The 14,765-nt window shown below is 41.2% G+C and overlaps 1 protein-coding gene across 1 annotated transcript in view; it reads right to left on the bottom strand.

Moving 5' to 3' along the window:
* clmna (calmin a) overlaps positions 1–14,765 on the bottom strand; it is a 72,781-nt gene that overhangs the window by 18,484 nt on the left and 39,532 nt on the right. Inside the window, exons 2-6 of the mRNA XM_050062210.1 lie at positions 9,451–9,512; positions 5,017–5,112; positions 4,770–4,853; positions 4,595–4,687; positions 361–557 (exon numbers count right to left, since the gene is read on the bottom strand). Of these exons, the coding sequence (XP_049918167.1) occupies positions 361–557; positions 4,595–4,687; positions 4,770–4,853; positions 5,017–5,112; positions 9,451–9,512 (532 nt within the window). The remainder of the gene's footprint in view (positions 1–360; positions 558–4,594; positions 4,688–4,769; positions 4,854–5,016; positions 5,113–9,450; positions 9,513–14,765) is intronic.

A 14,765-nucleotide genomic window follows, 5' to 3' on the forward strand; every position in this document is an offset into this window, starting at 1 on the left:
CCCACTGTTATCATCACAGTTCACACTTGAGGTCCAGAAAAACCTGCATTTTTTGGTTCCAGCTGAGAACCAACTTTTCGGGTTCTTAACCAATCGATATTTGGTCAAAATGCTCTGACTGATGCAGGAACCAGAACAAAATCGGTTTCATGTTGGTGGAAAAGGGGTATTAGAGGCACACTGAAAGTACAGTCCAATGGAGCCAGTAAATTATTTTTTATTTTTTAATTATTGCAGTCCATTGTTATGTACCGTACACTCACACACAAGAAAAAACAGAATACTAAGAACTTGTTACACTTTTTAGATTCGTAAGATTTAATTCAACAATCTTTTTTCAAACTGGCAGACCACACTCACTTGCGTGTTCGCTTCTGTACCCACTGCAGCAGTTTCTTAATGGCCTTGCCGTGTTCTCGCATGGCCGTGGATGCCGACTGTCTTTCATCTAAAGGGGTGTTGCAGTAGGAGGTGTCAGAGTCAGAGCTAGTAGGGATGGATGATAGGCTGGAGCAGGATGGGAACTGGCTCCTGATGTTCCCAGTGAGCTCCTTAATCTGGAAGGAGACAAAGAGTTGGTTTATGTTCCCTTTAGTCAGCTGTTTTCAACTGTCAGTTGAGCCACTGGGTATCCAATTCATATACATGTCTGTCCAGCAGTTTTATCTTGCTATGCACAAAACTCTCAATACTGAAAGTGTGGGATTGGCCCAGAAAAGTAAAACAGAATGTAAGACCAACTTTGGAAACTATCTAAAGTATAAAGTAGAATCTGTTCTGGCTTAAGATTCTGTGACAACACAACAAACAGTATAAGGCCCAGTTGGTAACAGGATTTATTACATCATGGTAACTATGGCAACCCATGATACACAATGTTATCAGTTCAACAGCCGACTAACAGAGTTACGTCAGAATCAAAGCCCTTAAAGCACTCAGAGGATCTGTTCAGTGCTGAACCAGTTGTTGGGCCTTAGAGATGGATCCGTTTACTCATCATGGTTAGTCCTACTCAGCCTGTGAAAACAGTTGTGTAATGTCTTGTATGGGTCCGGAGGAGCTTTCTAAAGACTGAGAAAATCACCCTTGATGGTGTCAGACTTGAAGCCTGAAACTGAACGCCTGGACAACAAACATGTATCACGAACTGGTTGGCTAAAATGATGTACTTTCATGTGCTTGTTAACATGCAAGACCTTTACATCATTACATATCAAGTGTTTAAGACTGAACAGGCTTAAAATGTTAAGAGCACATTTACACATTTATTGGAAGTGAAAATGCTTTTCCTGTGATTGAAGGGAAACAAGACCACTTCTTGTTTCTTCTTTTGTATTTTTATGCAATATCAAAGCTCTGAAGGCCTACCTCCACCCCGCATGATATCTTATTTATTCAAACTACTATTCAAATACAGACAATAGAATGAGAAAGACAGGGAAATGACTGAATGTACAAAAGACGTTGGTAGATTCATCAGCCTGTAGCAGTTTGCCTGGATAGACCATCTACCTCAAAAGATTACAGCTTAGCAACAGTGTTAAACAGGTACCTTAACGTAACCGGAAACCTGAACAGATGCAAGAGCCATACAAGAGGTCACATTCAACCACAGGGTATGTACGAGTCAGTTCTTCCACTCAAAGAGGGTGGGCATGGCACTGCCAGCTGATAGTATGGAGGCATCAATCAATATTGTTAAAACATACTAAGATCTAACTTGTTAAAGGTCCAGTGTGGAGGTTTTAGGGTCATCTATTTGGCAGAAATTGTATATAATATCCATGACTGTGTTTTCTTTAGTTTTTAATCACCTGAAACTAAAAATCACTGTTTTTGTTACCATAGAATGAGCTGTTTATATTAGGGATGCAAGATATTAGATCTTTGCCGATATCTAACAACTTACTTTGCAGGAAAAAACGTTTTCCCCCAACTGACTTGCAGCAGACATAAGCTTTGAAACACAAGGATCTGAGGTCTGACAAAACTGAAATTTTATGGTAAATGTGAAATTCTGTGTTTTTGGAGCTTGGACATATAAAACACTACAAGTCAGGTTCAGGGCTCATCTGTGCTCAATGTTAGATACAGGGTCAGATGGAGGCTTCTGTCCATAGTCTGCATTTATGTTGTCGGCATTTGTGGATGTTTTCTGAAAGCTTGCGGATACGGAGGAAATGGAAGAATGCACTTGCATGGCTAAAGCATGATATCATTTGCAAAACCAAATTCATTGGTGGACACCACTTTTATGAAAATGCTTTATTCCTGTTTTACTGAATCTGTTCTTACGTTCTGTTTTATCTGCTGGCACGGGTCGCTTTTTTTTTTAAACAAAAAAATCGCCTGCAAGGCATTGTGAAGGCGTGCAGCAAAATTACTGGAACACCCTTAAATGACCTCCATGACCTGTATCATGTCAGGTGCATGAAAAAAGCTAAATGTATCCTGGCCGACCCAAGCCGTTCACTGAGGGACAATGTCGTGCTGCTACCATCAGGGCACAGATATAATCTCCCCTGATGCAGAATAAATCGGTTCAAAAAAATCATTTATCCCTGCTGCTATCAGCCTCTTAAATGGCTGCTAAATGTGCTTGTGTATTCTTTTACGGTTGTTTACTTATTTATTGTGATAACTGTTGTCTTTGTTTTAACTGCTGGCTGTGACACAAATTTCCCCTTCAGGGATAATAAAGATACCTTGAACCTTGAACGTTGAACCTTGGTCACTGGGGCTGAGTATTGGTACCCAATATCTTTAGGGTATCGATTGAAATAACCCAGTAACAAGTACTATAAAAACTCGTAAAGTCACACGATACCTGTATTTGATCCTTTTTGTACCTCGATCTAGACAAAAAAGACTATTTGCGTGGTTTTGCTTGCTGCCAATCACTGTAAGCATTCTTCAATTTAATGTAACGTATGATTGACCCACTCCCCAGCAGCTACAACCCATACAGCTTGTGGTGTGGTGAAGTTGTGGTTGTGGTGTATTTGACGGATTTGGCAGTTCAGAGTGCCAAGATACCACCAAAACATCCAAGTATGGCTTTACCACAGGCTTGTGGCGTCTTGTGGCATTTGTTTGCAACTGAACGCTTCCATTCACATGATAGGTATTGAATGAAGTAGAAAAAAAGCTATCGAATAAAATACTCTGTTGGTATTGATATCGATATCAACAGAGTATTTTATTTGATACCAGAGTATTTCATTTGATACCTTTTTTTCTACAACTCTATTGTTGATACCAACAGAGTTGAAACAGATTTTTTTTTAACGCTACCAAGCCCTAATGGTCGCATTTTTTTTTATATTCATGGGCAAAACAAGCAATCAGTTTTGAAGCTGAGAGAGTAAATGGCACAGCTGACAACCCAACTCACTGTGAAGTCATCGAAATTCGCCGCTTGGTTAGTGGCCTTCAGTGTCAGACATTGACAAAAAAAGATGTCCTTTCACATCAGCATGATGCACCACAAGATGCTGTTACTGTTTAACAGCAGCCAGCGCGTCAGAAGGAAACGTGGCGGGACAACAACTAAAGTTAAGGCAGCGGAAGTCTAACTAGGGTGGGTGGGAGTTGTGGTGGATGGGTCCAGCAACCACCAACTTTCACCTAGGAGGCTGGTGTTTGCTTCCTGTAACATTGTAAAACCAAACCCTGTTCTTTTTTGCTAAACCCAACCACGTACTTTTGTTGCCCAAACCCAACCACGTGCCAGTGTTGGCAAAATGTAACCACGCACATTTGTTGTTGAAGGAAAAAAAAAAAAAAACGCCAATTCGCAGTGTTGTCTGGTGTAGTGCATTTATTCTGAAAGAGACTGTATGCAAATTGTACATTTCCTGTGAAAACAGAAGTGTACTTTGAAAACACACAATGCATGTAACAGGCTGAATTTGACGAGGCGTCCCAGAACGTCATCGTCCAACACACCCAAGGTACTTTGCATGTCATATGTGGACGTGGAAAGTTCACGGCTAAACGTCGATATGTGACGAGTTCGGAGTGAGAGTGTGTTGAAGCTGAAGTTAAACCTGGAGAACTGCTGAAGTGTTGGGGTTAACTGATAAAGGCTTACAGTAGCTATTAGTTCTGGTTAGGTCTAACTGGGATGATTTCATTTTTCAGAACACTACCCATCAGTTCCTTTAAGCTGTTTCAAGCCCAAATCTCTGTCAGGCCATCAGAGAGGATCAGTGTATCTTGCACATTATTGCCATTCATCCCAGCTCAGACCTGGCAGTGTCTACAGCTTCATACAGTCGAATGGCTCCAGAATGAGAGGACAGTCTGTGTGAACTGCACAGATAATTGTTTCCTCATGGTGTCTGTCCAAGGCATTGAACTGCAGTGTGGATTACATAAACTACCCAGTGAGCTGCACTTTGATGGGCTTTTGTGAATGGAAAGTCCAAAGGCTGTGAAGTAGACACTGTATTCTTACTCTTGACCTAATTTTTAGTGAAAAGAGAGGCAAAGGAAAGGAAGGAACATGGAAACTTAAAGTACAAATGAGACTGGATGAAGAGGTATTAAATGAGAGGATAAATCAAAAAAATGGCAGGGAAAATAAGATTACCTGGAAGAAGAGGATTATGTTCCAGATGAGTCCCAAGATGATGGAGGAGTTTCCATCAGCCACATCAGCTGCATCGATGCTGACAAGCTTTACCTGGGGACACATGGATGTATGAGCTAACAGCTGAACCATTTAACAAGCACTAAGTACTCCTGCTACCTGCTGTGGTACTCACGTTTCTCTCCTCCAGGAAAGACAGGACCTTGGCGATGTTGTTGAGTCTGAAAATACGATGGGAGGACTTCTTGAACCCATGAAGCTGGAAGATCATGCAGAATGAGAAAAGTATAATGGAACAGTATAAAAACCGCCAACTGACACACCTCCTCTTAATACCAGAACTGCTACAGGAGCTTCTAATACGAGTATTACACACATCACTGTACACTTATCTGGCACTAAAAACAGTGTGAGAGTCTGACCAGCTTGCAGCCAGAGAGCTCCTCCAGCAGGGCCATGAGGATGTGTCCATCCTGTATGTCCCGGAAAAGGTCGTTGACCTCAATAGGCGGGTTGCACTGAAAACGGAGGAAAAGAAAGATGGAAGAGAGTGGAGAGGATAAAGGTAAGGATTAGAGCTGCAATGATTACTGAAATTAAAAGTACAAATGCATCCATCTGAGCATAGAGGGCACAATCAGTTATAAAATCCAACACTGAGCCATCGTTCCTCTCACACACGTCCTTGAGCTTCATTTCGACACATTGGATGGCACTGAACACCTCTCCAAACCCCACTTGTCTGTTTCAAATAACAGCTACTGAAAAATCACTGTTGTATGCTTTCACTAACAATAAGGACATTATAGAGATGTTCATACTGTAAAATTTGTAGAGCTGTACTGAATATTTCAAAGCTTCATTCATAACATCTGCATCTGGATTTTGAATCGACATTCGAATGCTGCACAGGTTTTGTCGCACATCTAGTCATTCTGTTTAAAACCATGTATTACTGCATAGTTGCAGATAAAGATTAAGCTCCACAAACATTATTAGTATTATACTATTTGTAGAATTTGACTCCAATGGTGCGTCAAATTGTTAAATTTACTAATGCGATCCAAACATTTCCAATTACTGTTGTAAAGTCCAAAAGTCAAAATGTTTTGAAAAAAATAAAAACACTGCTGTAATCACTTTAACTTGTTGGCTTTTAGCCTTTCAACAACAATATTTGTTACTTTGGTCAAAACATTGTTTGCAGTCCCGCTTGCAGTACACAAAAGGAAGTATGCAGCTGTATGAACAGGGCGGTCTAGCAGCAACCTAACAGCACCATCAATTATATTTATTCATTAAAGAAAGTTGATTTATTAAGTTGAATCACTGCCTTGTGGTTGCACATCTCAACTAACAGTCAAGTTGCAGTTTACATCAATGTCTGTCCAGGCTCATTTAACATATGTAGTGAAGGAATTTATTAAAAGGTATTAAGTGAGTTTTTTTGTGTTTGTTTGGATAAAATGTGGAGATGCTTCACACACATCTTCCCACCGGCAGCACAGTTTCAAGGTGACACCCAAGATTAGTGTCACCAATTCAGTATCTGACCAAATATCATCCCTTCTGTTCCTGAGATATGACATTGAGTAATGGCCAGAAAAGTGTTTTTGCAGAATATTATGATGTCACAGTGAAGTTGTATGATGTTTTCAATAATAAGCATACGAATTCTTAAGATATGGCCAACAACATGTTAGTGAGGTCACAATGACTTTGACCTCTGACCACCAAAATTGAATAAGTTCATCATTAAGTCCAAGTGGACGTTTGTGCCAAATTTGAAGAAATTCCCTTTGGGTATTTTTGAGACTAACTAATTTAATCAGACGAATCAATTTATTCAAATTGAGGATTTTGTCCAAGTAATTTAACAGACATCCGAACTTCATTACAAAAATCTCAATAGTAGCCTCAAATGTCAAAAAAAAGAAAGAAATGAAAAATACATTTGTTGCAGCCCTAGAAATTTGGGTGATTTCAAGCATAACAAGAGAAGACTATGAAGATTTATCTTCTATCTAAAATCAGTCAGTAAGCCACAGCATGCACTGCTTGAGCCAACATTTAGCCCAGTTATCACAACAAGCCATTACTAACTCAGGCATTTGTGAACTTGTCTAAACACGGTGAATGGATGAACATTGGCTAGAGGAGTGTAGGGGGAGGGTGAAGTGACTGGAACGTTCCAAAATGACAGAAGACAAATGTATGATTGTTAATTTATTGGGTCAGAGATTTGATGCAGGGCCAAACAGTGAGTAAGAGAAAAGAGGCTCATTGTGTGAGAGAAAACAAAAGATCTGATCAGACGCTCAGACTCTCAGCTCACCCAGGCTCACCCCTGGCTGGGGACTGAAAACACAAAGGAGAGATAGGCTCAGGAGTGAAACTACAGAGTTTCCACAGAAACACGGCGTAAACACTATGATGTAAGACGCTGCTGGAGCTTACTGTGTGTAGATGTACAGGTGCACTGTGACTATGGCAGGCAGGGAAACTATTACTTTCATTTCATAGAGCAGTCACTTGATATGAGCGGCCTGTCAATGACATTAATAATATCAGGTATTAAGCATGACAAGGTGGGGGCGTCGGTAGCGTAGTGGATAGTGTTGGCGCCCCATATACAGAGGTGATACATATATATATATATATATATATATATATATATATATATATATCAGACATTGCGCTAGACTGTTTCGTCGCGGTTATTTTGACCGACAGGGTCATAAAAATCCAGTCATAATATATATTTTACCGGTCATTTTAATTTTCGTTTTTAAATGATAATAAAGATATTCAAAGACATTTAGTTTTCATTCGTTCGTTTTTAATAAATCCAACAGGCATGTTATAAAGTGTGCATTAATAAGGACATGAACGAAAAGATGAACATACATCCACACACCCGTGCCATTAGGCTTCGCCCTGGACACACCGGACGGCACTAACGCGTCCGGTGTGTCCAGGGCGTTATGTAGTTATGTCTGTAGGCTCGGTGACACGAAATTCAAGAAATTCAAGTTTTCAAGATTCTCTCATCTTTTCTGTGTCCAACTTCCTGTTTGGTCCGATCCGCTCGATCCAGCTTGACAGAAGCGCTCGCGGCTCCCGTGAAAAATAGACCAGACGCCGAACTGAAGCACTGCCTCCGCGGGCGCTCCGCTCTGCTCAGCGGCCTGTGTGGACAGTCAGATAGGTTAACATGGGTGCTGACTGAAAACTGCCTCCGCTGCTGGGCGCCGTGCTTCGGTTCCGCGTCCAGGGCATTATGTCAACAACGCCACATGAAGCAGATGAATGACTTTTTCTCTGCAGTTTGAAAACGGCAGCCAAGTGGGCAGGGGTGGTTATTGCAACCGGTCAAAATGGCCGACAGCCCTCAGATTTTCCCGTCATTATTGTAAAAAACCGGTCAATGACCGAGAATATCCGGTTAACGCGACCCCTGATATATATATATATATATATATATATATATATATATATATATATATATATATATACTTTCGGTTCGGCACGACCCTGTACCGAATTACTGGGCGCAGGATATTATTTTATTTTGTTTTATTTTAATTCCGTTTTTGCGAGCCGAACCATTTAAAATATCTAGTTCCTCAACGGACATAATTGTGTGACGCACCGAGTCCCGCTTATCTCCGCTTTCACTTTGTGCATGGTGTGGGTTAAAATGAAAAAGAAAGTGACAAACACATAAGCCGTGAGCCTGCTCCGCCTCAAGCCGGTCGCGGCGCATCATATGCCCGCCGCGAGCCGTTCAACACCGCGGACAGTCGGACTAATGGGATGTCGAACCAATGACATGGACCCCATGGCAAGTGAGCCTGACGAACCTGAAGACCCACCCTCAAACCTTAAGTCCTCCGTTTATTACTGTACCGAAAAAAAACGAACCGTGACTTGTGTACCGAGGTACGTACCGAACCGAGATTTTTGTGTACCGTTACACCCCTAATATATATATCTCAGGGGTCACGTGTATGTATGTATATACATATATGAAATAATATATAATATATTGTAATAACTCCCACAGCATTAGCAAATGTGTTCCTTTATTAGTTAAGTTTATTGATTTTCTAATGATTTATATATTATTTTACTTTTTTCTTTCTCTTTTTTTTTTTGGGAAAAAACCCCCCAACATTTTCCATATGAATAACACGCATATACCCTGGACTCATTGACCTTTCTTCCCCTTAAATTAGCGGAGTGTCCCCTTTGGGCCTCCATACAGCCCTGGTTTCTAGTTCCTTTCCTTGACAAGATTGTCATTGGCTCCCTCAGGGCATTTATCCTGTATTTGTCCCAAAGCTCCAAGAGGCAGCAGAGGAGGGGCCCCTTATCCACTCAGCCATTGTTCCCATACTGTACAGCAGCTAGCTGGGTGGTTTGGGGAGGAAAACAACCACCTCGGGTTAGCTAGACCTGTAACATTGCCACTGTTCTCTCAGAGTAACAATTTACATCCTAATAAAACTTTAATGCTGCACACAGGCAGCTTCACACAACCACATGTATAATTCATAGAGGGAGGTGGAGAGACTGCAACTGTTGTTTATGTACAGCACGTGTCTCTGCCGCAGTGTTAAACACATACAGTGAGCGTGGCAGGGCAATCTCATCTTTATGATACAGTCTGTGGTGAAGATGGAGCTACAGTACCCTGGGATTTGGGGTGGGGTGGCCATAAAAGAGGCTGTCTTGCTCCACCCAGGTGTTAAATGAAAGCTCAGCAAGCAGCTCTGTAATAACTGAGTGTGGAGACCATGATTACAGTTTGTCCTCTTTGCATATTTTTTTTGTAGCAAGCTGTATCAACCAACCTTTTCTAAATGCAAGTTCATCCATCGGGTGAAGGTCCTCTTCTGAACCAGTTCCCTTTCAACTGCAACACAGGAAGAGGAGAGAAAAAGATTTCAGTCATCTGGAAACTGAAGCCAGCAGGGCCACAGTACTCATCAGAGTCTGAAGAAGCAAGCGAGCATGAATCACCCCTCGCCAAAGGCATATCACCATGGCAAAGAAACAAAACACACACACACACACACACACACACACACACACACACACACACACACACTCTCACTCTGTTATCTATGCATCTTGCACACTCACAGATTAACCACCCTGGCACAAAACTCCAGTTTCAGACAGGGTGAGGGTTAACCCTAATGCTAACCTAATCTCAGTGATCTTATCTCTGTATTTTAGCTGGTTGCTGGTATTTTTACAAGACGCACTCAAACTGCACTGATCTTCATACTTTTACCATTTGCGCTTAACATTTAAGGACCTGCACATCCTCACAGGTATTTCCACTTATTCTGACTGATTAGACCTCTACATACAACGCTATAGGCCAACATGTAAATACATGGGGCACAACTGGACTGTGGATCATGCAGATCATGATGTGACTGATAGAGATGGTGCTGTATATCAAATACAGACACAACAGTGTGTGTTAAACTGCAGACTTCTGTACTAAACTCGAACACGAAAATGCAGCGTACTACTGGCGCACTTAAAATGGTCCAAAAGCTGAATGTGGAATGATGGACACATGTCACCTTCAAAGGTTAACATCTTTGTGACAAAGATGGCGGCTGTTGAGGGTGTATCCTGGTGACCTGCCAACGTGGAGCAATATATAGGCTATCTAGCATTACCTCAGGTAGCCTAATGACAAGTGCCTCTGTTAAAGAACATTACCATTCATCAGTGTGGATGCTCACATTGTCCTAGTTATTGTTACTGTTCTTGGTTTAGACGGCCCTTTGGAGTGAGTCTTGTCATGATGGACCCACGGGTGATTGTGACTGGCTGTGGGAAGTCAGTGTAGCTAACATACTAAATAATTAGTACATATTGTTTGTGAGTTATTATAATTACAGGTGTTTAGAGGACGGTATTTCTTTGTGGATTGGGAGGGGGACTGCAGCATGATTACTGTTGACTTACTTGGAAAATTCCATTAATTTCTCTGCTGTTGTGAAGGAGCTTTAGTCTGCTCAGTCCACGCGGACTCTGCTGCACCAGAGTACAGAAAGCAGACGTATAGGGGGGATGGCAAGTAGAGAGGGTGAGGGGAACTCTGAAGAGGTTACCATGGTAGCAAAGTCAGCTGTTATTCATCTTTATGTCCAGTATGGCCCACTGGAGGCACAGAGGCTAACTCCGCATTATCTACACTCCAAGGGTAAGGAGAGCTTTGGCTGCTCTAATGATATTGATTGTTTCTCCCTCCAGCGGAATCATGACTGCCCCACTGAAGCCTGATGGGGAAGACAGCAGAGAGCACAGACACAGGAGAAGAAAATATTGCTCTTCATCAAAGGACATGGGGGTGGGTGTCAAGGTTGCAGTCCGTATTGGCCTCTTAGTTGTAGAGCAGTGGCATGTGGAGGGCGCAGCCACTGATTTGTTAATGTGCCCCATCAATGGAATAGCAGTCTGTCCTGTGCAGTGCTTATTCACAGGGGAACGCCCCGAGTGCAGAGAATTTCCCCCACTGTTGTCAGACAATGCTGGAGTTGGGTTGGTATTCAAGAGGCGTAGCTGGGTCTTTAATGCATGAACGTTTGTCAGAGCAGACACAGGGAGGTGGTGGAGGAGGGAGGGAGGTGAGAGAAGAGAAAGAGGATGACAAGAAGAGGAGATGACAGGGAAGGGGTGAGAGACAGAGCCTGAAGGGAGATGAGCAAGATGAGAGATGAAACGAAGAGCACATTCAAGAACATGATTGAAACGACTGCTACAAACTAAAGGAAAAAAAATCAACTAGATGTTGGTATTAGGTATCCACTGATGCAAGCTTCAACAGACCAGAGTGTGATAAAGCCAAATGATTAAATGGCCTGTCTTCAATTACAAACTATTATTGTATAATCATGCCAAATGATCAAGCTTTCAGCCACATAAATCCATCTTTGTCTAGAAGCAACAACTCCACCACATGCATCATAATGGAAATTCATTCTGCAGAACACAAAATCACAAAGAAACATTAAAAGCATACTCAGGTGGTATCAAGGTATTGCGGAGGAATTTAGAAAATCCTAAAGGTATGATGTTCAATACCATCAAAAATACAGACACTCTGAGCATCGGTGGCTTAGTGGATAGAGCAGGCGCCCCATGTATCAGGTTCGAGTCCAGCCTGTGGCCCTTTGCTGCATGTCACCCCCCCACTCTCTCTCTCTCTCTGTCCCCTTCACACTTGGCTGTCCTGTTCATTAAAGGCATAATGCCCCAAAAAATATCTTTAAAAAGAAAAAAAATACAGACACTCATCTTTCTATTAAACTGATACGCAAATGCTGTATTGAGGCAATGTATTGTAGAGCACAGCATGCACCACCAGAGGTCAGTATAGTGGTGGTACTGAGCTGAGAAAGATGGCGACTGCAAGAGGTGGGGATATTTTGTTACAGGACTAGTAGTAAAGAAAAATGTCTCTGCCCCTCTTTGGGAGTATTGACAAATATAACTCACCCTTTCTTAAGAATTGGGGCAAATCATGTCCTACCAAAAAAATCTTAAAATTATAAATGATCAACACACTAATTCCGTCTATGGGGTGAAACATTATTATCAAAGGATTTATACATTCATTCATTCATTCATCTTCTAACCACTTCATCCTCTTGAGGGTCGCGGGGGGGCTGGAGCCTATCCCAGCTGACATCGGGTGAGAGGCAGGGTACACCCTGGACAGGTCGCCAGACTATCACAGGGCTGACACATAGAGACAGAAAACCATTCACACTCACATTCACACCTACGGACAATTTAGAGTTATCAATTAACCTAGTCCCCAATCTGCATGTCTTTGGACTGTGGGAGGAAGCCGGAGAGCCCGGAGAGAACCCACGCTGACACGGGGAGAACATGCAGACTCTGCACAGAAGGGCTCCCACACCCGGGATCGAACCGGCAACCCTCTTGCTGTGAGGCGACAGCGCTAACCAGATATATATACATATATACACATATATATATATACATATATATATATGAAATAAGTACGATCTTAAAGATATTGTCTCACTTCCTGGCCTCCAAAGAGGGGGGAATGCGGCTCAAATATTGATCAGTTTTTCATTTTGTTTTTTCGATAAATTCATTACTTAATATTGCTATCAGGGCCCTATTTCAAAAAGCAGGATTAGTGAAAACTCTGAGTATGTTAAGCCTGAGATGAGGGAAACTCTGACTTCTCCGTTTCACAAAACCAGTTCAGCGTAACCCTGAGTTAGTTACTATGGCAACATACTCTGTGAAGTATCTAATCTATCTATCACTCATCGAAGTGAATAAATAAATAAATATTTTAGAGGTAAGACTCTGTCCAATCTTACCGCTGACATCCATCATCTGTGCTATTCAAGAAAAAAGTTAAATCACTGGGATTTATTACAGGGTTTAATAGTCAAGATTTTGATCCTTTAAAATGTATTTCTCCAGCCTTATTGAGAAATGAAAATCAATACCACCAGAAAGTAAGGTTTTGTCATTTTTGCTTTTTCTTAAGATGACTTCTTCCAACTACAAAAGCAGTTTATTAGCCACATGTTTTTTATTCAACACGTCATCTCCATTCAGCCCACTGATGTGCTGGTATCCACCACAGCAACAAGTGTCGATAAGCAATAGGTATTTAGACTCAATATGACTTGTCTAAGTAGGCTACTTGCATATTAGCAACACAACATAGTAAACCCCAATCCATCCATGACACAAAATTGTGATGTAAAGTCTACACAAATTCCCCGGATCGTCAAAATAACACAAAAACATGATGTCGTGTTAAGGTGAACTATAGATTGCTTCCTGGTTCAGAATTAATCTCTTTGCCTTATTCTAGCAATCCATAAACCTATATTTTTTACAGTTCGATGAAATTGTTGTAAAATGTGTCCTCAATTTGTTACGGTAACATAACATAGAATTAAATGCTCTAAAAACAATAACAAAAAATTATGATAAACTGACATAAAATTCCTGTCAGACAAGGGTCATGTGACACATTTATTTTGTGTCTGGTGAACTCAGAACTTTTATGTTACTGTACTGTAAACCAAATGTTTTAAGTGCAAGCTTTTAAGTTGAGTGAGCGAATTTACAATGTAGGCTAGACAATGATATGAACCAGTCACCAGTGACTCAGCTTTTACTTTTTTTTTGTTTTTTAAACACAAATACCGTCATATTTTTATACACCCATTAAATATCAGGAAAGTATGAAGGTATGAAAAAAAAGATACCACCCAAGCCTAAATGCTCTGCCAAAGCCTCTAGCGCAGATATGATCGAAGTCCGCCTGCAGCCTCCTTCTTAAAATGTTATTTACGGGCTGATTTCTCTCTTCACTTCAGGGTGGCAGCATCATTCTATAACTCTATCCAGCTGCCAGTAGATTGTTTTTGTCAAGTCTACTTTAGCTAAGAAAGAGAGATGTTGATAACAAGGGATGCCACCCTCAGGAGCGATGGAAAATTACAATATTTCTTCAGTGAAAGCCACAACAGTTGTGTTGACCTGATTTGTCACAGTGTTGCCATCGCTAATGAATCAGCACCAAGTCAGACATATTGGAGCTTTCAGAAAAATCTGAGTTTGTTGACATGAACGCTATTTACAAATTGAAAAGTGGTAATTACAGTTACTCCGATATGCCGTGACCGCTGTTCAGCAACACCAACAGAGCAGTGACTCTGATCTAGCTGATCGCATCAGGTCAATTTCAGGAGAAACTCCCAGTTAATATTTTAGGCTGATCAACTTTGCTCTGAATTAGGACCTCGAGTACTTGGATCAAGTAGTTTGTGAAAACAATAGGTGTAAAGTGGATAACAACTGTCATTTCAATGTGTCAGATACATAATCTTTAATCAACATTTCAGATCTAATGAAACTTCATTGTCAGGCTGTAGCCACAGGTTGTCAACATTAATCAGTATGCCACTCAGAACTGTAGTGCTTCTATCTTCAGAGCCAACAAATGGTAATTACATACGGTATCTCAACTGCAGCTGTGACTATTAGTTCCTTTTAACTTACTGACAAATGTTGATATATTTATTGTGAACAAGTGTAAGCTGTGTTTTGATGGTGGCACTAGTGACAATGAGTGTCT

The sequence above is a fragment of the Epinephelus moara genome, chromosome 14, assembly GCF_006386435.1.
Source record: "Epinephelus moara isolate mb chromosome 14, YSFRI_EMoa_1.0, whole genome shotgun sequence".
In the NCBI taxonomy this organism is placed as follows: domain Eukaryota; kingdom Metazoa; phylum Chordata; class Actinopteri; order Perciformes; family Serranidae; genus Epinephelus; species Epinephelus moara.